The sequence below is a fragment of the Oryx dammah genome, unplaced genomic scaffold, assembly GCF_014754425.2.
Source record: "Oryx dammah isolate SB20612 unplaced genomic scaffold, SCBI_Odam_1.1 HiC_scaffold_27, whole genome shotgun sequence".
Lineage (NCBI taxonomy): Eukaryota > Metazoa > Chordata > Mammalia > Artiodactyla > Bovidae > Oryx > Oryx dammah.
In genome coordinates, this window is record NW_024070211.1 from 20,030,908 (window position 1) to 20,053,173 (window position 22,266).

Here is a 22,266-nt window from a genome sequence, read left to right on the forward strand (position 1 = left end):
AACATAATTTAAAATAAAAAATAAACATCTGCAAATTTTCTCTATGCATGTTATACATAAGATTTAAGTGTATAAGATAAACTGATAATTAGGCACTTGCACTTGAAGTCTATACAATTTTTTACCAAGCTATATCAATCTTCCTGCATTTCATAGTATCAACCCTCACCTTCTACACACCTCATAAAACTTTTAAGAATGGAAATTCTGCTAATAGTGTAAGGAACTAAATATACCTACTCCAATATTTTAGGTATAAGATGTTTTTAGGGACACAAAAAGTATGTTTAAGTAATTAGGTAGTTGGTAAACTTTCTAGCAGTAAGAACTGTTGGAAATTTCTCTTTGTGCACTGTTTACTCTGCCTCTAGAATCTTTTCCTGTTAGCCTAAGTCCTGCTGCTGCTGCTGCTGCTAAGTTGTTTCAGTCGTGTCCGACTCTGTGCGATCCATAGACAGTGGTACTAACCCTCAAAAGCCAGCAAATGCCTCCTCTATGAAATCTTCCCAATCCTCTCCTTTCCACATTACTTCTGAAAATTCTTATCACTAATTACTAACAGTGTTACAATTATTTATGTATCTATCTCCTACTTATCATTAATTATTAACAGTGTTACAATTATTTGTTATGTATCTATCTCCTACCTAGATCATGAGCTCTAAGTCTATTGTACCCAAGTACTAGCACAGTGACTGTAACAGTGAGGGCTTTAAATGGACTATTAATTTGCATGACTCTTTTTAGAATTTAAAATTCATAAAATCCATTCCAGTCATCTCTATTGCTTATATTCTGTTTCCACTATTTGATATAAAGAGTTGTCTAAGATTTCCTTTCATATATTCTAAATTTATCTTGATATTACAGTCATAAAAACTATTCCTTCAGAAATCCTATCATATGCAACACGGATGAACCTTGTGAACATTATGCCAAGTGAAATAAGCCAGTCACAGACCATCAAATACTGTGTGATTCCCCTTAAGATGAGATACTTCAAACAGTCAAACCCACTGAAGCAGAAAATAGAATGGTGGCTGCTACGAAGTTCAGTTATGCAAGAAGAGTAAGTCCTAACACTTTGCCTATAGCTAACAATACCACACTTTACACTTTAAAATATTTTAAGAGAGTAAATCTCATGTTAAGTGTCCTCACCACAATTTCAGGAAAAATGTTTTTAAAAAGGATCCTTCAATTGTAGTATTTTGCGACCAATTTCCATGGAATCTTATCTACTGACAGATCTGAATTTTTTTTACTTACTTCTCCAATGGATCGTTTGTTACTTTTACAGTTCTACTACTATAATTTTATCTACAGTTATTAGATTTTTAACATAAGAAGAGATGATATTCTTTCATTTCTGACTCCATTCTGATGTCCAAAATTTCCAAAATTCTAAGAAAATAATTTAAATTTGCACTGGTATGCTAATCTCAAACTTTATACAAACTGTTCAAACTGTCTTTTAATCAAAATACATTTCTACACTTACTGTCATTACACACCTCTGCCTTTTCATCCTGCTTCAGATTTTCTGTAATATAGCACTTGATTACTCAAGATAATTTTTTATTGGCAAAATTTGGAAACTTAAAAATGTGTGCTTACTTCTCTAAATGATGTATTTTAAAAATTTCATAATCTGTACTACTTTAGAACCAAATACACACATGCATCAAAAGTTGGAAAGCAAGTTTAAGCCATTACTATAGAAGTGTTAGGGAAAAAAAGAAGCCATGTACAAAATGCTTGCATACATCTTCTGAGGTGAAAAAGAAGACTGAACTAATAAAATTTGAAGTCTTCTTTTCTATTATCAAAAACGTGCAAAAAAACCCCAAAATATGCAACCACTGTAGTACAACTAAAGTAATACTTCCTTTCTAGGAAGTGATTAAACTGTCTTATTAAATAATGGCAATTACTAACCAATTGATTGACTGGTTCATCCATGCCCCATGATTATAAAACATGCTGGCTTTCTGTTAGTTTTACAGTTTTTTGTATTTGTTTTAAATAGCAGACCACCACTCTTAATAATTGCAAAATATGGAACTAAAACAAGAAAGCAAGCCAAGAAAACGGAATTCCTGGAAGCCCATTAAAGCAGAGTAGAAAGAAAAGGTTCCCCTACAAATCTTGACTCTGTTGGGTTCCTCATGCTGCTAAGCTGCCCACTCAGAACTACTAATCTCCTCCCTACTGAGCACCTACTTAACACTGTTGTGCTGTGTGCTTATTCACTCAGTCCTGTCCAACTCTTTGCGACCCCATGGACAGTAGCCCGCCAGGCTCCTCTGTCCACAAGGATTTTTCAGGTAAAAACACTGGAGTAGGTTGCCATGCCCTATTCCAGGGGATCTTCCCAACCCAGGGATTGAACCGGGGTCTCCTGCATTGCAGGCTGAGCTACCAGGGAAGCAGCTCAACATTAAGCATCAAATATACATCTAAAGCTAAAAATGTAAAAAGGACGGAGGGGACCATCAAATGAAAGCCATTCATATAACAGCCTAACAAAAGTTTCCTACACTACCACAATGATAATTCTCTTTCTCCCTCTTTTTGTCATTTAAAGCCAAAACTAAGTTACTCCAATACTGCTGCTAAGTCGCTTCAATCATGTCCGACTCTATGCGACCCCATAGACGGTAGCCCACCAGGCTCCCCCGTCCCTGGGATTCTCCAGGCAAGAACACTGGAGTGGGCTGCCATTTCCTTCTCCAATGCATGAAAGTGAAAAGTGAAAGTGAAGTCGCTCAGTCGTGTCCGACTCTTAGCGACCCCATGGAATGCAGCCTACCAGGTTTCTCCGGCCATGGGATTTTCCAGGCAAAAGCACTGGAGTGGGGTGCCACTGTCTTCTCCAATACCAGATGTCCTCTAAAAATGCCTTTTACATTCAATACTGACAAAGCTTAAATACAGGTTTCATCTCAAGTTTAATAAGGTAAAATATTTATGTAGTTGACATTAATTCCAAATACTTTGCTAGATGAGTACACTCTGAAACACTAAATACAGAATACAAAAATACCTTCGTTAGACAGTGAAAATTTCTTATCATTCTAAACAACTCAAAATTTTTAAAAGGACTAAAACACTTACTTCATTTCCATGTTTTTGAAGGAATTCAATTTCCTGTTGTGTGAATGTTGTCATGGAGATGGATTTCACCCTGTGTGGTGGATTTAACCCTCGCCTAAAAGATAAAAGAAAATACCATTACAAACTATAGTACTTCAAAAATTATGTCAATGAAAAACATTTTAATTAGCACATTTAAACTTAGAACTGTTTTTTATGCTATAAGCTAAATTAAAAAATATTTTAAACTATTAATCCGCACAATAGATATATCAAGGTGAATTTGTTTAGACCAACACTAATTTATTTAAAGATAAATTCAACTTATCAGTTAGTTAGAAATATACAGTACCTGTAATACATTAGTTTATTGGGAACACAAATACTGCTTTAGTGTAAGTCTGATGGAAGGAGAATCATTTATATATATATATGATAGGCTCAATAGTAAAGAAAGTTATTACTTAAATATTTTCATATTTTCTAAGAAAGTGATGATGATAAGTCAGGTATGGAAACATACAAATACTCATATCAAATAGCTACCACCTTTAAGACTGACTTAGGAAACTGAAAACTAATCCAAGGAACCTTGAAGGTATTGATAGATAAGAAAAAAGTTCCATCTCTCCATCAATTCAAATAAAGGTTGATAATGAAGAACATCTTCAACCACCTCAGGAGGCCCTAAGTATTCAAGAAGAAATTAAAGGGACATGACAGGATTCAAGAAATACCTGCATATATATGAATACTTTTAAGGTCCTTCACCACTTTGAATCTTTTCTGTTTCTTTATATTTTTTCATGCACGTGAAAAACTGAACAGAGATGAGCTCAGAGAGTAAGAACTGCTGAGTTCTGTCCAACTACCACTCAGTAGCCTACTCGACCACAAGAATGAGGAGTTAGATAATCTATGCAAAGTAACAAGTTATCTATGCATTTTCATCAAATCAGTTTGCAGTCATATCCTCTGACAAAGACTTCATCTGAAATACAGGTTCTAGGACAGATCAATAGTTTTACAGAATTTGCCATACTCATTTTGCAATCAACCATGATAATTAAATGAGAGTTAACAATGACGCAAAGTAACAAAAAAACTTTCAAAAATATTCTAAAAACATTTCTGAATAATTAAATATGGTACGCAATGTTCTAGAAATACAAAATATTTTACGTTAACATAATAATTCAGAATTAACAGAAGCTCAATTGTTAAACACTCCTGCTTCTTTCTCTCCCTTCTGTCAGACATAGACACATATTTCAGCTCACACTTTGAATTAAATCAAGTTGCACTTTATCTGCTTCACATTTCCAGGTGGAGAAACAATAATTCAGTTTTGTTGTTTTGCTCTAAGTTTTAAACTAATAAATTATTTTTCTTTCAGCTCTTGGTAAGTCATGAAATACAGAAATGAAAATTGCACAGTAGGACAAATTGAAACACAGCCATTTCATCCTAGTAAAACTTTGAAACTTAACTATAAAGAAACAACCACCGTACGAATTACTTTAAGTATCTTTACACTGGTGATCACAAATTAAATTATGCTTTAAAGATATCTAAATTCCCAAAAATGAAAATTTAGAAAAGTCATTATTACTCCTTTAAAGCAGGACATTTTATTTTTCAGTTCACCTGTATTATGAAAATAAGACTACATCACTTTCACAGTTTATTCATTTATATTTATTTGTATTCTATCCTGTTCCAAAACAATTTTAAAAGGAATTAACTTCTTATTGTTCTCTCAAATTTTCCCCCGGCTCTACCCCTCACACTTAGCAACTTTGTCTCTCCTTATTCCCTAATACTTCCTCCTTGTTCCAGACAATCCTCTCTGTTCCCACCTCCCTTATAGGACACTATCTAAAAAAAAAAAAGCAAAGGCATAACTTCCTAACAAGGAAATGTCACAACACTGCTACAAGGGTGTGTATATTTTAGATAAGAAATTAGGGAGTAATGAATTATATCCCTATACTCTAGAATCATCAAATAAGGGAAGCCTCTGACTCTTTTAAAGTTATGTTGTACAGATGCAATCTCATGAAAGCACTGTACTGTATAGCTTATCCATCAATGCTCTACCACACCATAGAGTCAATTTTTGACAAAACCATAACATTCAGTTCAGTTCAGTTCCTCAGTCATGACCGACTTTACAACCCCATGAACCACAGCACGCCAGGCCTCCCTGTCCATCACCAACGCCCGGAGTTCACCAAACCCCATGTCCATTGAGCCGGTGATGCCATCCAACCATCTCATCGTCTGTCGTCCCCTTCTCCTCCTGCCCTCAATCATTCCCAGCATCAGGGTCTTTTCCAATGTGTCAACTCTTCGCATCAGGTGGCCAAAGTATTGGAGTTTCAGTTTCAGAATCAGTTCTTCCAATGAATATTCAGGACTGATTTCCTTTAGGATGGACTGAGTGGATCTCCTTGCAGTCCAAGGGACTCTCAAGAGTCTTCTCCAACACCACAGTTCAAAAGCATCAATTCTTCGGTGCTCAGTTTTCTTCACAGTCCAACTCTCACATCCATACATGACTACTGGAAAAACCATAGCCTTGACTAGATGGACCTTTGTTGGCAAAGTGATGCTTTCTAAGGCCCACTTGACTTCACCGTCACCTTCCAGGATGTCTGGCTCTAGATGAGTGATCACACCATCATGACTATCTGGGTCGTGAAGATCTTCTGTGTATTCTTGCCACCTCTTCTTAATATCTTCTGCTTGTTAGGTCCAGACCATTTCTGTCCTTTATCGAGCCCATCTTTGCATGAAATGTTCCCTTGGTATCTCTAATTTTCTTGAAGAGATCTCTAGTCTTTCCCATTCTGTTCTTTTTCTCTATTTCTTTGCACTGATCGCTGAAGAAGGCTTTCTTATCTCTTCTTGCTATTCTTTGGAACTCTGCATTCAGATGTTTGTATCTTTCCTTTTCTCCTTTGCTTTTTGCTTCTCTTCTTTTCACAGCTATTTGTAAGGCCTCCCCAAACAACCATTTTGCATTTTTGCATTTCTTTGCCATGGGGATGGTCTTGATCTTGAATGAGGTTCGGGGCCATGCTCAGTAAATCTTTAATCCAATTTTTTGTTGATGGGCAGAGCTGTGTTCCCACCCTGTTGTTTGGCCTGAGGCCAAACTATGGTTAGGGTAAAGCAGTCCGTGGGGTCTCAAAGAGCTGGATAGCACTGAGCAACTGAACTGAAATGAAGGAAAGTAATGGCGACCTCTTTCAAAAGGACCTGTGCATGTACTGTTATATTCAGAGCCCCTGATCATGCAGCAGGCCACTGTTGACCCATGCCTCTGTCGGAGACTCCTGGACACTCACAAGCAAGTCTGGCTCAGTCTCTTGTGGGGACACTGCTGCTCCTTTCTCCTGGCTCCTCGGGTGCACAAGGTTTTGTCTGTGTCCTCCAAGAGTCTGTTTCCCCAGTCCTGTTCAAGTTCTGTCATCAAATCCCACTGGCCTCCAAAGTCAAATTCCCCAAGGGTCCTCAATCTCTTTGATGAATCCCCAGGTTGGAAAATCTGTTTTGGGTTCCAGAACCTTCTTAACAGTGTGAGAATTTCTTTGGTATAATTGTTCTGCAGTTTGTGGGTCATCTGCTCAGCAGCTCTGTGGTGGGGCTAATAGCACCTTCCTCTAAGAGGGCTTAATGTCACATGCTGCGTGACCCAGGTCTGCTGCAGTCAGAGCCCCAGTCCCCGCAGCAGGCCACTGCTGACCCGTGCCTCCACAGGAGACACTCAAACACTCATAGGCAGGTCTGGTTCAGTCCGTGTAGGGTCTCGGTCCTGGTGCACACAAGGTTTTGTTTGTGCCCTCCGAACGTCTCTGGTGGGTATGGGGTTTGGTTCTAAATGTGATTTCACCCCTTCTACCATCTTGTTGGGGCTTCTCCTTTGTCCTTGGATGTGGGGTATCTTTTTTTGGTGCAATCCAACATTCTCCTGTCAACGGTTATTCAGCAGCGAGTTGCATTTTGGAGTTCTCGCAAGAGAAGATGAGCCCGTGTCCTTCTACTCCACCATCTTGTTAGAATATAAGCAGCCTAGTATCATCAAAACAAACAACCCAATCAAAAGAGCGTAGAGGTAAATAGACATTTCTCCAAAGAGAACACACAGATGACCAAGATACACATGAAAAGATGTTGACACTGCTAATTATTAGAGAAATACAAATCAAAACTACAATGAGATATCACCTCACACCAGTCAAAATGGTTATCATCAAAGAAATCTGGAAATGACAAATGCTGGAGATGTTGCAGACAGAAAGGAACCCTCCTACACTACTGGTGGGAATGTAAATTGGTACAGCTACTGTGGAGAACAGTATGGAGGATCCTTAAAAATCTAAATATAGAACTACCATATAACCCTATAATCCCACTCTTGGGCATCTATCAGGAAAGAAAAATATGGTCTGAAAGGATACATGCACCCCAATGTTCACTGCAGCACTGTTTACAACAGCCACGACCTGGAAGCTACCTAAATGCCCATCAACTGAGGAATGGATGAAGATGATGTGGCATACACAAGACAACATTTTACTCAGCCACTGAAAAGAATAATGTCATTTGAAGCAACATAGATGGATCTAGAGATTGTCATTCTGGGTGAATTAAGTCAGACAGAGGAAGATCATATGGTATCATGCATATATGGAATCTATACAGAATCTAAACAGAAATGATACAAATGAACCTATTCACAAAACAGAATCAGACTCATAAATTTAGAGAAGAACCTATGCTGACCAAGGGGAAGGGTGGGTGGGAGGGAGAGTTAGGGAGTTTGGGACTGACATGTACACACTGCTACATTTAAAATGGATAACCAACACAGTCCTACTGTATATTGCAGGAAACTGCTCATTATTATGTAACAACCTAAATGGGAAGCTCTTGAACTGTGGTATTGGAGAAGACTCTTGAGACTCCCTTGGACTGCAAGGAGATCCAACCAGTCCATCCTAAAGGAGATCAGTCCTGGGTGTTCACTGGAAGGACTGATGTTGAAGCTGCAACACCAATACTTTGGCCACCTAATGTGAAGAGCTGACTCATTGGAAAAGACCCTGATGCTGGGAAAGACTGAGGGCAGGAGGGGAAGGGGACGACAGAGATGAGATGGTTGGATGGCATCACCAACTCGATGGACATGGGTTTGGGTGAACTCCAGGAGTTGGTGATGGACAGGGAGGCCTGGCGTGCTGCAGTTCATGGGTCGCAAAGAGTCGCACACTGAACTGAACTGAAATGGGAAGAGAATTTGGAAAAGAATAGATACATGTATAACTGAATCACTTGCTGTATACCAGAAACTATCATAACATTATTAATTTACTTCAATATAAAATAAAGTTAAAAAAACACTTCATTATCAAAGGGGAAATGGTTAAGTGACAGTGTTGTTATTGTTTAGTTGCTAAGTTGTAGCTGACTCTTTTTGATACTATGGATTGTAGCCCAACAGGCTCCTCTCTCCATGGGACTTCCCAGGCAAGAATACTGGAGTGGGTTGCCATTTCTTACTCCAGGGGATCTTCTGGACCCAGGGACAGAACTTGCATCTCCTGCATTGGCAGGGGGACTCTTTACTGCTGAGCCACCAGGGAAGTCCTAAGTGGCAATAAAACTGTAGAACTATACAGTATTCTCAAAACTATATTAAAAATATCTACAAAGAAAACAAACTAAATACTCTAAAATATTAATATTCTTTGTTTATAGATTATGCAATTGAATGGGGTTTTTTTCCTATATATAATTTTCAATTCTCTCCAAGTTTTCCACAATGAATCTGTATTATTCTGTACTAGGGGAAAAAAAAAAAACAAACAGCAGAAAATAGTAAACAATTCAATTAACTAGTAGTAGTCAAAATATTTGTACTTTTAGTATTGACTTTATGGATGTCAATGTCTGTGCTGAAGAATTACAAAAAAAAAAAAAAGCAAGAACAGTTCTCCTTCTTAAGGCAATCTTTCAGTTCTTCTAAAATACCTGGAAAACTCTCCTCCCAAATACAGCTACTAGCATCAACAATTTATGTTCACCTCACTTCTCTGCAGCTGGCGTGAGCTATAAAGAACCTACTTGCCTGCCAGTGCAGGAAATAAAAGAAATGTGGGTTTGATTCTTGGGTCAGGAAGATCCCTGGAAAAAAGAATGGCAACCCACTCCAGTAGTTTTGTTTATGGACAGGGAAGCCTGGTGGGCTCAGTCCATGGGGTCGCAAAAGAGCTGGACATGACTGAAGCAACTGAGAATGCACTTCTCTAAATCAGGCACTATTGACATTTCAGGCCAGAGAACCATCACTAGGCACATAAGGCACATCACCCTCTGCCCTATAGGATGTAGGGCAGTATCCCTGGCCCCTACCCACTACAGGCCAGGAGGACCCCCAACCCAGTAAGAATAATGAAAAATGTTTCAGGATACTGCCAAATGTCCCCTGAGGGTGCAAGGGGTGGAACTGCAGAGTACTACTCAAGAACCACTACTCTAAATATACTAACTGTGCTCATCACCAAGTGAAGAAAGAAGTAGAGTTTCTTTGGATCACTACTGATATATAAATTATACCTAGGTTCAATCACCTACAAAACATTCTACACATTCACCATTCATGTTGTTGCTGTTGTTTTAGTCACTGAGTCATGTCTAACTCCTTTGCAACACCACAGACTGTAGCCTGCCAGGCTCCTCTGTCTATGGAATTTTCCAGGCAAGAATATTGGAGTGGGTTGCCATTTCCTTCTTCAGTCACCTCATATACAACAATAATTTTAATTTTCACATAAATTTACTATTTCCAGCATAACAAAAAATAGAAATCCTTAAAAGATTAAGCGAAGTGTCCACAAAATATATATATATAAAGTACATTAATACAAATTAAGAGGTGAAAAAAACTTAATAAGACAGAAGGAAATTAATATCTATAAAGTTCCTAGACTGGCATGTACTTTGCACGTCTAATCTCATTCATTTCTATTTACAACAGTATGGCAGACATTTTTGAAAAGGTTCCTCTGCTAAAATGATAACTTTATAGACTACCAAAAAAAAAAAGAAGAAAAACCCTATTTGCTAATATTTCTAGAAAAATCCTAATTGTTAACACTTCTAATAAATCTCAAGTACTCCCCCTTTACAAAAGAAAAAAACAAAGATAAAAAGTGAACTGAAACTAGAAGAGTGGCCTATGTTAAATTCCGTATTGCTCAGAAGGCAAATATGACAATAGCTAAGACAATGTTCTTTGGCCACCTCATGTGAAGAGTTGACTCACTGGAAAAGACTCTGATGCTGGGAGGGATTGGGGGCAGGAGGAAAAGGGGATGACAGAGGATGAGATGGCTGGATGGCATCACTGACTCAATGGATGTGAGTCTGAGTGAACTCTGGGAGATGGTGATGGACAGGGAGACCTGGCGTGCTGCGATTCATGGGGTCACAGAGAGTCAACACGACTGAGAGACTGAACTGAACTGAAGACAGTGTGAGAGGTAATCCTGAGCTATTCCTATTAAACCCAGGACTTTGGATGAAGAATTAAGCAGCTTCAAGGTGGCAATATCCCTAGATCCAAGCAGTAGAATATGCAAATCCTCTCAAGAAAAATGCATTTATAATTTACAAATTATGCTATGAGGATTTGGAAATATTAAGTTCAATAAAAGGTGAGACTACAATAAAAATCATTACATAAGAGCAAATCATTACTGAGCTTGAGACAGTAGAACACAGATTTATGCCATCTCTTCCCATGACTTTAGCAACTGGATTTATCAAATAAAAAATATAAAGTAAACATAGCATATAGGAAATGTTAAGTGGTGGAATAAAAATGAACAGGAAATATGAAATTATCAGAATAAACTGGTAAATCTAAAAGTCAGAACTTTCAGAAATGAAAATTTATAAATGTGGAAATCAAAAACTTAAGAAACTAGTTATTAAAGAGCAAATTAAACATACCAGAAGAGAGATTTGGGGAATGAGAAAACAGAAGAAATAGCCCAGAAGGCAGCACAGATGCATAAGGAGATAGCAAAGACAAGGATGGGGAAAAAAAAAAAAAAAACAGGGTGGGGGACACTATTAAAAGGTGTAATGAGTATTCCTGCTTTTGCAAGAAAGAATTCAAAGAATGAAGGACAAGCAATATTAAAGAGCTAACAGCTGAGGTTTTTACAATCCAATGAAACTCATGCATCTACAAATATAGGAAGCACATCTTATGAAAATCAGCACAAATAAAATTCATACTTAGAAACATTTGGGTAAAACTTCAAAGATAAAGAGAACATCTTAAAATCAATCAGAAAGAAAAGACAAAGGAAATGAAATCTGACTGAAAAGACTTCTCACTGAAAACCAGAAAATAGTGGAATATTGTCTTTAGGAAGTTTTTTAAAAACTAAAAATTAACAGTTGTGAATCCAGCAAAAATATCTTTTAAGTGTAAGACAAAATAACAATTTCAGATTAAAAAACTGAAGTTTACCCCCAGGAGATCTTCACTAAAGAAACATACAGTTGGCCTTCTGTGCCCCTGAGTTCTACATCCAGGTACTCAACCAACTGCAGATCAAAAATATGGAAAAAAAAAATTCCACAAAGTTCCAAAAAGCAAAATTGGAATTTGCAATGTGCCCAGCAACTATTTGGATGGTGCTAGTGGTAAGAATCTGCCTCCCAATGCAGGAGACCTAAGAGACATAGGTTTGATCCCTGAGTCAGGAAGATCCCCTGGAAGAGGGTATGGCAGCCCACTCTAGTATTCTTTCCAGGAGAATCCCACAGACAGAGGAATCTGGTGGGCTACAGTCCATAGGGTCACAACTGGGCATGCACGCACCATTCCACGTTATGCTTGTGGTGGTAGTCACATGCATCTATACAGATGTTAAGACTCCCAGAACTACACAACAAAAAAGTTGCTTTTAATGTACGCCAACTTAAGATGCCATGTTACTATATACAGTAACGACAATTTTCACACACACTAAAATTTTTCACTGGCAGACCACCTTTCCTTCTCCATCTACCAAATCTGATTATTTATTTAAATGAATGAAATCCTCAAGTAACCAAAACTGAATTATTCATTTATCTAGTTATTTTCAGGATACACTCCTGAAAGCTGGTGCCATTTCCCCATTTTTTGCTAAGCCAAGTCTAGCTATCATGTGAATTCAGTGTTTATAAAACACTTTACTGTAATGACATTAGTCATAACTATTGGATCAAAGTGTTACGCAAATAAACCACATCATTTTTACAGCGCCAATACTGAAGTACCACCCATTCTGGATCCTAAAATACACATTTTTAAGTCTCCAGTTTAGTGCAAAAAAAAAAAATAAAATAGTGACTCATTTAATAATAGCAGTATTGATATTTTAAAAGCATGTTTGCCACTTAATTGGCTTCAAGAAGTTTCAAAGTCATTTACTGGTGGAGCCCAATATGTTTTTGCAGCATAATTAAGTCATATGCAGATCCCCGGGAGTTTCAGTTTTAAGGACCACCACCCAGGTATGACTGCAACCAGATGGTGTGACTCATTCCATATGTCCACCAGTATGTTACTCTTAACTATGCCTCAAACAATCTTGCAAATAGCCATTTGTTCAACTCAAAAAACAATGTGTGCTCGCTGAATAAGTAAGAAAGCTTATTTAGCTAGTTTTATTCACTGCTTTTCTCCTGCTGGAGGAAAAGCTGGTTCAAATATTTCATTAGGCTGTGGAAATTTAAGTGGTTTGCTAACGTTGGCATTAAGTAAGAATGCCAATTTGACATTTAAATCTATCCCAATCTTATTGAGTAAAAATATTGTATATAAATATTCTGTATTATGTAAATTATACATTTAAAATCTACAACAAATAGAAGATGCCTTTAACAGGTTACCAAAAATCTACAGACTTCTGATACCAAGATCTGTATATATTAGATAGTGCAGATATTAGTTTATCCAGAACTCAACTTTAAAACACTGAAAATACATACACACACACACCCATGGTGTGAACCATAATTTCTATTTGGGGTTTTTATTTTTAAAAGCCAGCAACACTACACTGAAAGGTCCTTGTAACATTTAGGGCAAGAACCTAAAAAAATAGTACTCGGGTAACAATTTAAACCTAATTAATGCATTCCTGTTAAAAGTGGACAAAACCTAAGAATGTCTTTATTACCTCTCTAAACCCTACTGAAAAGATAGCAAAGGAATAAAAAGTCCTTAATCCACAAAGAGAGGAATAGAGAACAAGGAGGGAACCCAAAGGCATAGCAAAAATATAGAAAATACAATACCAGCAGTAACCGACTATGCAGAGTAAAGAAAGCTAACACGAAGCTCCTGTAGAGGTGGGAGAAGCCAACTAGAAGATGCCTCCCACCGCAGAGCCCCAAAAGAGCCACAAAAGCAATCAAGCCACAAGTTGGGGGATTTATGCAGGCTCCAAATTAGATTTCCAATTTCCCCACTTCCAAAAGACTACTCCCCAGTGGCTCAGCAGGTAAGAATCTGCCTGCAATGCAGGAGATCCAGGTCTGATCCCTGGGTCAGGAAGATCCCCTGGAGAAGGGAATGGCAACCCACTCCAGGATACTTGCCTGGAGAATCCCATGGACAGAGGAGCCTGGCAAGCTCCAGTCTATAAGGTCTCAAAGAGTCAGACACGACTGAAGCAACTGAGCACACACATGTACCAAATCCAAGGTAGGAAAATTTAATCTGCAATGGTGGTTGTTGTAGTTTAGTCCTTAAATTGTGTTTGACTCTTTGCAACCCCGTAGTCTGCAGCAGTAACCAGTAACGCTGAAAAAGCTGAAGTTGAACAGTTCCGTGGAAGACCTACAAGACCTTTTAGAACTAACACCCAAAAACGATGTCCTTTTCATTATAGGGGACTGGAATGCAAAAGTAGGAAGTCAAGAAACACCTGGAGTAACAGGCAGATTTGGCCTTGGAATGCGGAATGAAGCAGGGCAAAGACTAATAGAGTTTTGCCAAGAAAATGCACTGGTCATAGCAAACACCCTCTTCCAACAACACAAAAGAAGACTCTACACATGGACATCACCAGATGGTCAATACCGAAATCAGACTGATTATATTCTTTGCAGCCAAAGATGGAGAAGCTCTATACAGTCAACAAAAACAAGACCAGGAGCTGACTGTGGCTCAGATCATGAACTCCTTATTACCAAATTCAGACTTAAATTGAAGAAAGGAGGGGAAACCACTAGACCATTCAGGTATGACCTAAATCAAATCCCTTATGATTATACAGTGGAAGAGAGAAATAGATTTAAGGGCCTAGATCTGATAGATAGAGTGCCTGATGAACTATGGAATGAGGTTCGTGACATTGTACAGGAGACAGGGATCAAGACCATCCCCATGGAAAAGAAATGCAAAAAAGCAAAATGGCTGTCTGGGGAGGCCTTACAAATAGCTGTGAAAAGAAGAGAGGGGAAAAGCAAAGGAGAAAAGGAAAGATATAAGCATCTGAATGCAGAGTTCCAAAGAATAGCAAGAAGAGATAAGAAAGCCTTCTTCAGCGATCAATGCAAAGAAATAGAGGAAAACAACAGACTGGGAAAGACTAGAGATCTCTTCAAGAAAATTAGAGATACCAAGGGAACATTTCATGCAAAGATGGGCTCGATGAAGGACAGAAATGGTACAGACTTAACAGGAGCAGAAGATGTTAAGAAGAGGTGGCAAGAATACACAGAAAAACTGTATAAAAAAGATCTTCACAACCCAGATAATCACGATGGTGTAATCACTCATCTAGAGCCAGACATCTTGGAATGTGAAGTCAAGTGGGCCTTAGAAAGCATCACTATGAACAAAGCTGGTGGAGGTGATGGAATTCCAGTTGAACTGTTTCAAGTCCTGAGGGATGATGCTGTGAAAGTGCTGTACTCAATATGCCAGCAAGTTTGGAAAATTCAGCAGTGGCCACAGGACTAGAAAAGGTCAGTTTTCATTCCAATCCCAAAGAAAGGGAATGCCAAAGAATGCTCAAACTACTGCACAATTGCACTCATCTCACACATTAGTAAAGTAATGCTCAAAATTCTCCAAGCCAGGCTTCAGCAATACGTGAACCGTGAACTTCCTGATGTTCAAGCTAGTTTTAGGAAAGGCAGAGGAACCAGAGATCAAATTGCCAACATCCGCTGGATCATGGAAAAAGCAAGAGAGTTCCAGAAAAACATCTATTTCTGTTTTATTGACTATGCCAAAGCCTTTGACTGTGTGGATCACAATAAACTGTGGAAAATTCTGAAAGAGATGGGAATACCAGATCACCTGACCTGCCTCTTGAGAAATCTGTATGCAGGTGAGGTAGCAACAGTTAGAACTGGACATGGAACAACAGACTGGTTCCAAATAGGAAAAGGAGTACATCAAGGCTGTATATTGTCACCCTGCTTAATTAACTTATATGCAGAGTACATCATGAGAAACACTGGACTGGAACAAACATTTACAAGCTGGAAACAAGATTGCCGGGAGAAATATCAATAACCATCTTCAGATATGCAGATGACACCACCCTTATGGCAGAAAGTGAAGAGGAACTAAAAAGCCTCTTGATGAAAGTGAAAGAGGAGAGTGAAAAAGTTGGCTTAAAGCTCAACATTCAGAAAACAAAGATCATGGCATCCGGTCCCATCACTTCATGGGGAAACAGTGGAAACAGTGTCAGACTATTTTTTTTTTAGGCTCCAAAATCACTGCAGATGATGACTGCAGCCATGAAATTAAGAAACGCTTACTCCTTGGAAGAAAAGTTATGACCAACCTACATAGCATATTCAGAAGCAGAGACATTACTTTGCCGACTAAGGTCCATCTAGTCAAGGCTATGGTTTTTCCAGTAGTCATGTATGGATGTGAGAGTTGGACTGTGAAGAAGCCTGAGTGCCGAAGAATTGATGCTTTCGAACTGTGGTGTTGGAGAAGACTCTTGAGAGTCCCTTGGACTGCAAGGAGATCCAACCAGTCCATTCTGAAGGAGATCAACCCTGGGATTTCTTTGGAAGGAATGATGCTAAAGGTTAAGCTCCAGTACTTTGGCCACCTCATGCAAAGAGTTGACTCATTGGAAAAGACTGATGCTGGGAGGGATTGGGGGCAGGAGGAGAAGGGGACGACAGAGGATGAGATGAGTGGATGGCATCACGGACTCGATGGATGTGAGTCTGAGCGAACTCCGGGAGTTGGTGATGGACAAGGAGGCCTGGTGTGCTGCGATTCATGGGGTCGCAAAGAGTCGGACACAACTGAGCGACTGAACTGAACTGAGTCTGCAGCAGACCAGGTTCCTCCATCCTCCTCTACCTCTCGGAGTTTGCTCAAATTTCATGTCCATTGAGTCAATAATGCTTTCTAACTGCTTATTTAATCTGGAGAGCCTATACCAAATACACTCTGGCACAGCTGAGGACTGCTACTTGGTATTATGCCAAAACTTGGAGGCTTATCTGAGACTCTACACACTGCACAATAATTGATTCTATGTCCTCATCCCTTCCCTCAACCTGGCACTTAGAATGACAGTCAGACCTTTTTATTCCCCAAAAAGACTGGAGAGAAAAAAAAAATCTATGAACTAGAAAAAAAGCATGGATAGAAAGATCATATATACTCCCAAAGAGGGAGTGGAAAATGGGGCACAGAGAATGACTAGTAAGAATAGCATCAAACTTCTCAACAGCAATACTGAAGGTTTAAAGACAATGAAGCAATGTTTTAAAAACTCCAAGGGTATTTTCACCTTTGTGAATGTACACAAACTATTAATTTTAACATGAGGGCAGAATAAGACATTTTCAGCAATGCAGATCTCAAAAATTATCTCCCATTAACCTTTAATCAAGAGGCTAATGGAAATGTGGTGATCCTGGAAAAAGAGGTTTCAATACAGGTTAGGCATGATGGGAATTTCCAGAACTAAGGTAGAAGAAGGAAGTCCAAACACAACAGCTGCACAGCAGGCGTAGAGCACATTATCTCCAGACCAAAATGACAGAAGCACCCAGCATCTGACACATCTGATCATCCTATAAAAAGGTGCATACCGCAGCCAGAGATAATTTTATGTGGGGAAATATTAATGAAATCCACATGGAAAACAAAGCAAATGAAGAAACCTAGACAATTATAAACTTCAGGGAGAAAAGTCTATAAAAGAAAGAAAATGTAGTAGTAACATATTATAGGACTTGGCTGAGACAGTATGTAGGAGAAGGCAATGGCACCCCACTCCAGTACTCCTGCCTGGAGAATCCCATGGATGGAGGAGCCTGGTAGGCTGCAGTCCATGGGGTCGCGAAGGTCAGACAGGACTGAGTGACTTCACTTTCACTTTTCACTTTCATTCATTGGAGAAGGAAATGGCAACCCACTCCAGTACTCCTGCCTAGAGAATCCCATGGATGGAGGAGCCTGGTGGGCTGCCGTCTATGGGGTCGCAGAGAGTCAGACATGACTGAAGTGACTTAGCAGCAGCAGCAGCAGAGACAGTATGTACATAATAGTAACATACTGTAGGACTTAGCTGAGACAGTACGCACATAATGCACTAAGATAAATACTTAGTGATTTAACCAAAACTGTGATAGTCTATTGAAGGAGTAGATACAGAGTACACATGGAAAGTGAGAGGAGTGTTAAGAGGGCCGAAGCCTTATCTTCACTCTTGCAGAGAGAAGCCAAAGTTGAAAAAAAAGCATGTTAGTTAGAAATACAAAGGTAAAAAAGAGAACACTGTCCATGATAAACAGAAATGGGGAAAGGGAAGAGGTGACTGCTGTTGCTCATTATAAGCCTTTTTAAACTATGTGCAAGTATTTTAATTAAAATTAAATTTAAAAATAAACATAAAATATGGGGGAAAATGGTTCTTTCCCTTCAAAATGAAATTTGACACATACACACACTGTATTCTTTAACCGCTGTATTCTTTAACTGAAGAAAAAGCATTTCTAGAAAATATGAGGAATTTTTTAAAATTTCAAATTTCTCATATTTCAAAAATATCAAGACTCTACTACACATCAGCAATTTCTTTTATAGAAGTACCTCTGAACACAAATGTTCCAAGTCAGAGCCACCAAGATTCATTAAGAGATAAAGGCTTGAAGAGAGAAATAAGTAAGTTTTCCCATCTTCCCACATTATTAGTTCTGCTGACTTTCTTACTTTCCCCATCAAAGATCTTGCAAAATTTAATGCAGAAATGGGGCAAGAATTAGAATTTTTAGAATCTAACACTACAAGAAAAATCCCTCTTCTTTTCCTAAACATGTATGTTTCACTATGATTCCATACCTGGTCTTGTAACTCCCTTTACAGAACCTAGACAGCATATTAAAAAGCAGAGACATTACTTTGGCAACAAAGGTCTGTCTAGTCAAGGCTATGGTTTTCCCAGTAGTCACGTATGGATGTGAGAGTTGGACTATAAAGAAAGCTGAGCATGGAAGAATTGATGCTTTTAAACTGTGGTGTTGGAGACGACTCTTGAGACTCCCTTGGACTGCAAGGAGATCCAACCAGTCCATCCTAAAGGAAATCAGTCCTGGGTGTTCACTGGAAGGACTGATGTTGAAGCTGAAACTCCAATACTTTGACCACCTGATGTGAAGAGCTGACTCATCTGAAAAGCTCCTGATGCTGGGAAAGATTGAGGGCAGGAGGAGAAGGGGACGACAGAGGATGAGATGGTTGGATGGCATCACCACCTCAAGGGACATGAGTTTGAGTAAACTCCAGGAGTTGGTGATGGACAGGAAGGCCTGGCATGCTGCGGTTCATGGGGTTGCAAAGAGTCGGACACAACTGAGCAACTGAACTGAACTGAACTACAGAATAAAACCTATTACCTTTTCTGCATAAAAAGTGAAAGTGGCTCAGCCCTGTCCAACTCTTTGCAACCCCATGGACTATACAGTCCATGGAATTCTCCAAGTCAGGATACTGGAGTGGGTAGCTTTTCCCTTCTCCAGGGGATCTTTCCAACCCAGGGATTGAACCCGTGTCCAGCATTGCAGAATTCTTTATCAGGTGAGTCACAACAGAAGCCCAAGAATATTGGAGTGGGTAGACTATCCCTTCTACAACAGATATTCCCAACCCAGGAATCGAATCGGGGTCTCCTGCATTGCAGGCAGATTCTTTACCAACTGAGGTATCAGGGAAGCTCTTCTGCATAAAGGCCTTAAATTACTCAAAGATAGTGACCTCATGTACAGCTCCATACCCTCACTCCCCAGTTTTTTCTTCTTTAAGCTAATATACTTCTGGTCCCTGGAGATATTCCGCTCATTCAGAATTTCAAATCTCCTTATCATCCTAACTAATTTTCTTACACCATGCTCCAATTTGTTAATTCATCTCTTAAGCTAAGTAACTAGAATAAAAGTAAAGAGTAATTATGACTTCCTTCCCTGTAAAAGACAGTTATGATACCAATCAAAAGGAGACCATGTTTTACACAGGAGTCTTTGGAAAAACACATTCTAACCTAAAAACAAAACAAAACAAAAAAAAATTCATTCCCCATATATAGAACAATTCAAATAAGGTCCCACCCCTCCTCTAAGTTAGTAAATTTCATTCTAATCATGTCCAAGAAGGTGTTTTTAGGGCAACAGCTCTCCTGAGTGAGGCTGAAAAGGATGTCTGGAGGAACCTGGAGGAACAAAGTACCCAAAGTTATGAACGATTTATCTTTTTTATATACAGTAGAGGAATCCAAGGTGTGTATTCCTAGACAACTATCGATTTGATCAGGTGGACCTGGGAAATGCATTACTGAGTGGGGAAAAAAACAAGATAATGGCACCTAGTACTGAATATCTCCACAGAAGCTTCTTAAGAATGTAAGCATTATACATGTTGTACAAAAAAGACAGAAAATTATCACTTTCAGTATTTGCTTATTTTCCAAAGAGTGTACTAAAACTAGATACACAAGTTTCTAAAGAGGCAAAATATTTAAATTGAGGTCCAAAGGTCAGCAAGTTCCTTAAAAGAATGCTGTAATTCTTATTTATAATACAACTCACTAATATTTAAAATTTTAATATAAATTTAATTAGATAAATGACACAATCACTACTTCAAAACTGATTAAAGGTCAAAGTGCTTACAAGCACACTGAACCAAATTCACAGACTAATGAAAGGAGAACATAGACAAACTATAAAAATGCCGTGGTAGCAAGTTAAGGTCAAATGATGTCACCCTCCCTTGGGTGCCAAGGGACACCAAGACAGGAGGTGCTCACAACACTTAAGAGTCTCTCTCAGTTTGCTGAATGAATCCACATTTATCTTTCCTGCTAAAAAACCTACAGCAAACGCCTATTCCACAATGAACATTCATGCTAGAAGGTCCTATCTCTTGCTCCTTTTAACTGAGTTTTATGCTTATCTAGAGTTGTTTCATATACTACTAAACTATATTTACTTGGTATAGTATTTGGCAGGTTTTTGTTGTTGTTCAGTTGCTAAGTCATCTCTAACTCTGAGAACCCATGGACCTTCTGTCCAGGCTCTTTTGCCAGGCTCCTTCTGTGCACTGATTTCTCAGGCAAGAATATATGGAGTGGGTTGCCATTTCCTTCTCCAAGAGATCTTCCCACCCAGGGAAAGAATCTGAATCTCCTGCATTGGCAGGTGGTTGGTCCAACAGGGAAGCTCTATTTGATAGATATACAGTTTAATTAAACATTATATAAAACAATCATACTTGAGTAAGAACTGTTTCCATGAAAATGAAGTATTTTAAAAACTCCACCAAATAGTCACTATGAAAAGCTGTTACTCAACTGTAGACAAGAAATGTAAAACATCTAAACTGAAAAGAGATCTAGAGCAATTCAGCACTCAAACTGCTTTAAAAGTAGCTCAAAATTCTAAAAATCTTTTATAACACAAAGTGAGTCTAAGTTATATCAAAGGGACAAAAATCTCATCAGTGGAACCATATTCAAAGAAAAGTCCTAGGTGTTACATAATGCTCTGGCAAATTAACAATTACATGCTAAAATTCAAAAACCTAAATTTTATCTGTATGTTTTTTAATGATTGTCTTTTTTGATAAACCTAAAGACTATCACTGTCTTTTTTCACTGCTTTTTTGGATAAATCTAACCACTATCAATCCTGAACACATGGGATGAGGGGTTTTAATTACAGTTCAAACACAGAAAATAGCAAAGTAATTAATTCCTGACAGGACAGATGTGCCAAATTCAAAAGAATCAATATCAGAACCAATCGCACCAGAACTCATCACACTCACAACACATAACAATAGTTTCTGAAGAAATTCAAAGAGCAGACATTTGAAGCTAGCTAAAACTACTAAAGAAAAGCATGACATAACTCTAAAACACAAAAATACACAATATATTAATAAACTACCTGTCCTGCCCTTTAATATCCAATGAAGTAAAATCCACCATGTAAATCCCCCAAATACAGAATTCACAACAATTTATAATAAGCATTACAGTGTAAGGTAACTTTACAATTTAAAGTTGTTAAGGATTACACTACTTTTCTTTATGACTGTTACTAGAATAACGCCTGACACAAGAGTACTTAGTAATTATAGCTAGTAATTATTATCGTATTTTTCATTTAAATACTTTAATTTTTGTATCCCCTGGATACATGTACTAGTGCCTGGACTTAATATTTACTTTAAAAAAACCTCTGCCCTTCACAATTGAAAAAGTTATCAAAATAGCTTTCCCACTTAAACTGAAATTGTACTACACTCTCAAAATATTTCACTGAATGTACCCATGCTGCTGCTGATGCTGCTAAGTCGCTTCAGTCGTGTCCAACTCTGTGCGACCCCACAGACAGCAGCCCACCAGGCTCCCCCGTCCACGCAAGAACACTGGAGTGGGTTGCCATTTCCTTTTCCAATGCATGAAAGTGAAAATGAAGTCGCTCAGCCGTGTCCGACTCTTAGTGACCCCATGGACTACATACAGCCTACCAGGCTCCTCCATCCATGGGATTTTCCAGGCAAGAGTACTGCTAGTGTACCAAAAAACATGAAAAGGGAAT

General features: G+C 38.5%; 1 protein-coding gene across 7 annotated transcripts in view; it reads right to left on the reverse strand.

The window, feature by feature from the left end:
* The window catches only part of AGFG1 (ArfGAP with FG repeats 1), a 76,732-nt gene that overhangs the window by 48,730 nt on the left and 5,736 nt on the right, over nt 1-22,266 (reverse strand). For all 7 annotated transcript variants that reach the window (XM_040228446.1, XM_040228444.1, XM_040228442.1 and 4 more), the window contains exon 2: nt 3,118-3,211. In XM_040228446.1, the coding sequence (XP_040084380.1) occupies nt 3,118-3,211 (94 nt within the window). The remainder of the gene's footprint in view (nt 1-3,117; nt 3,212-22,266) is intronic.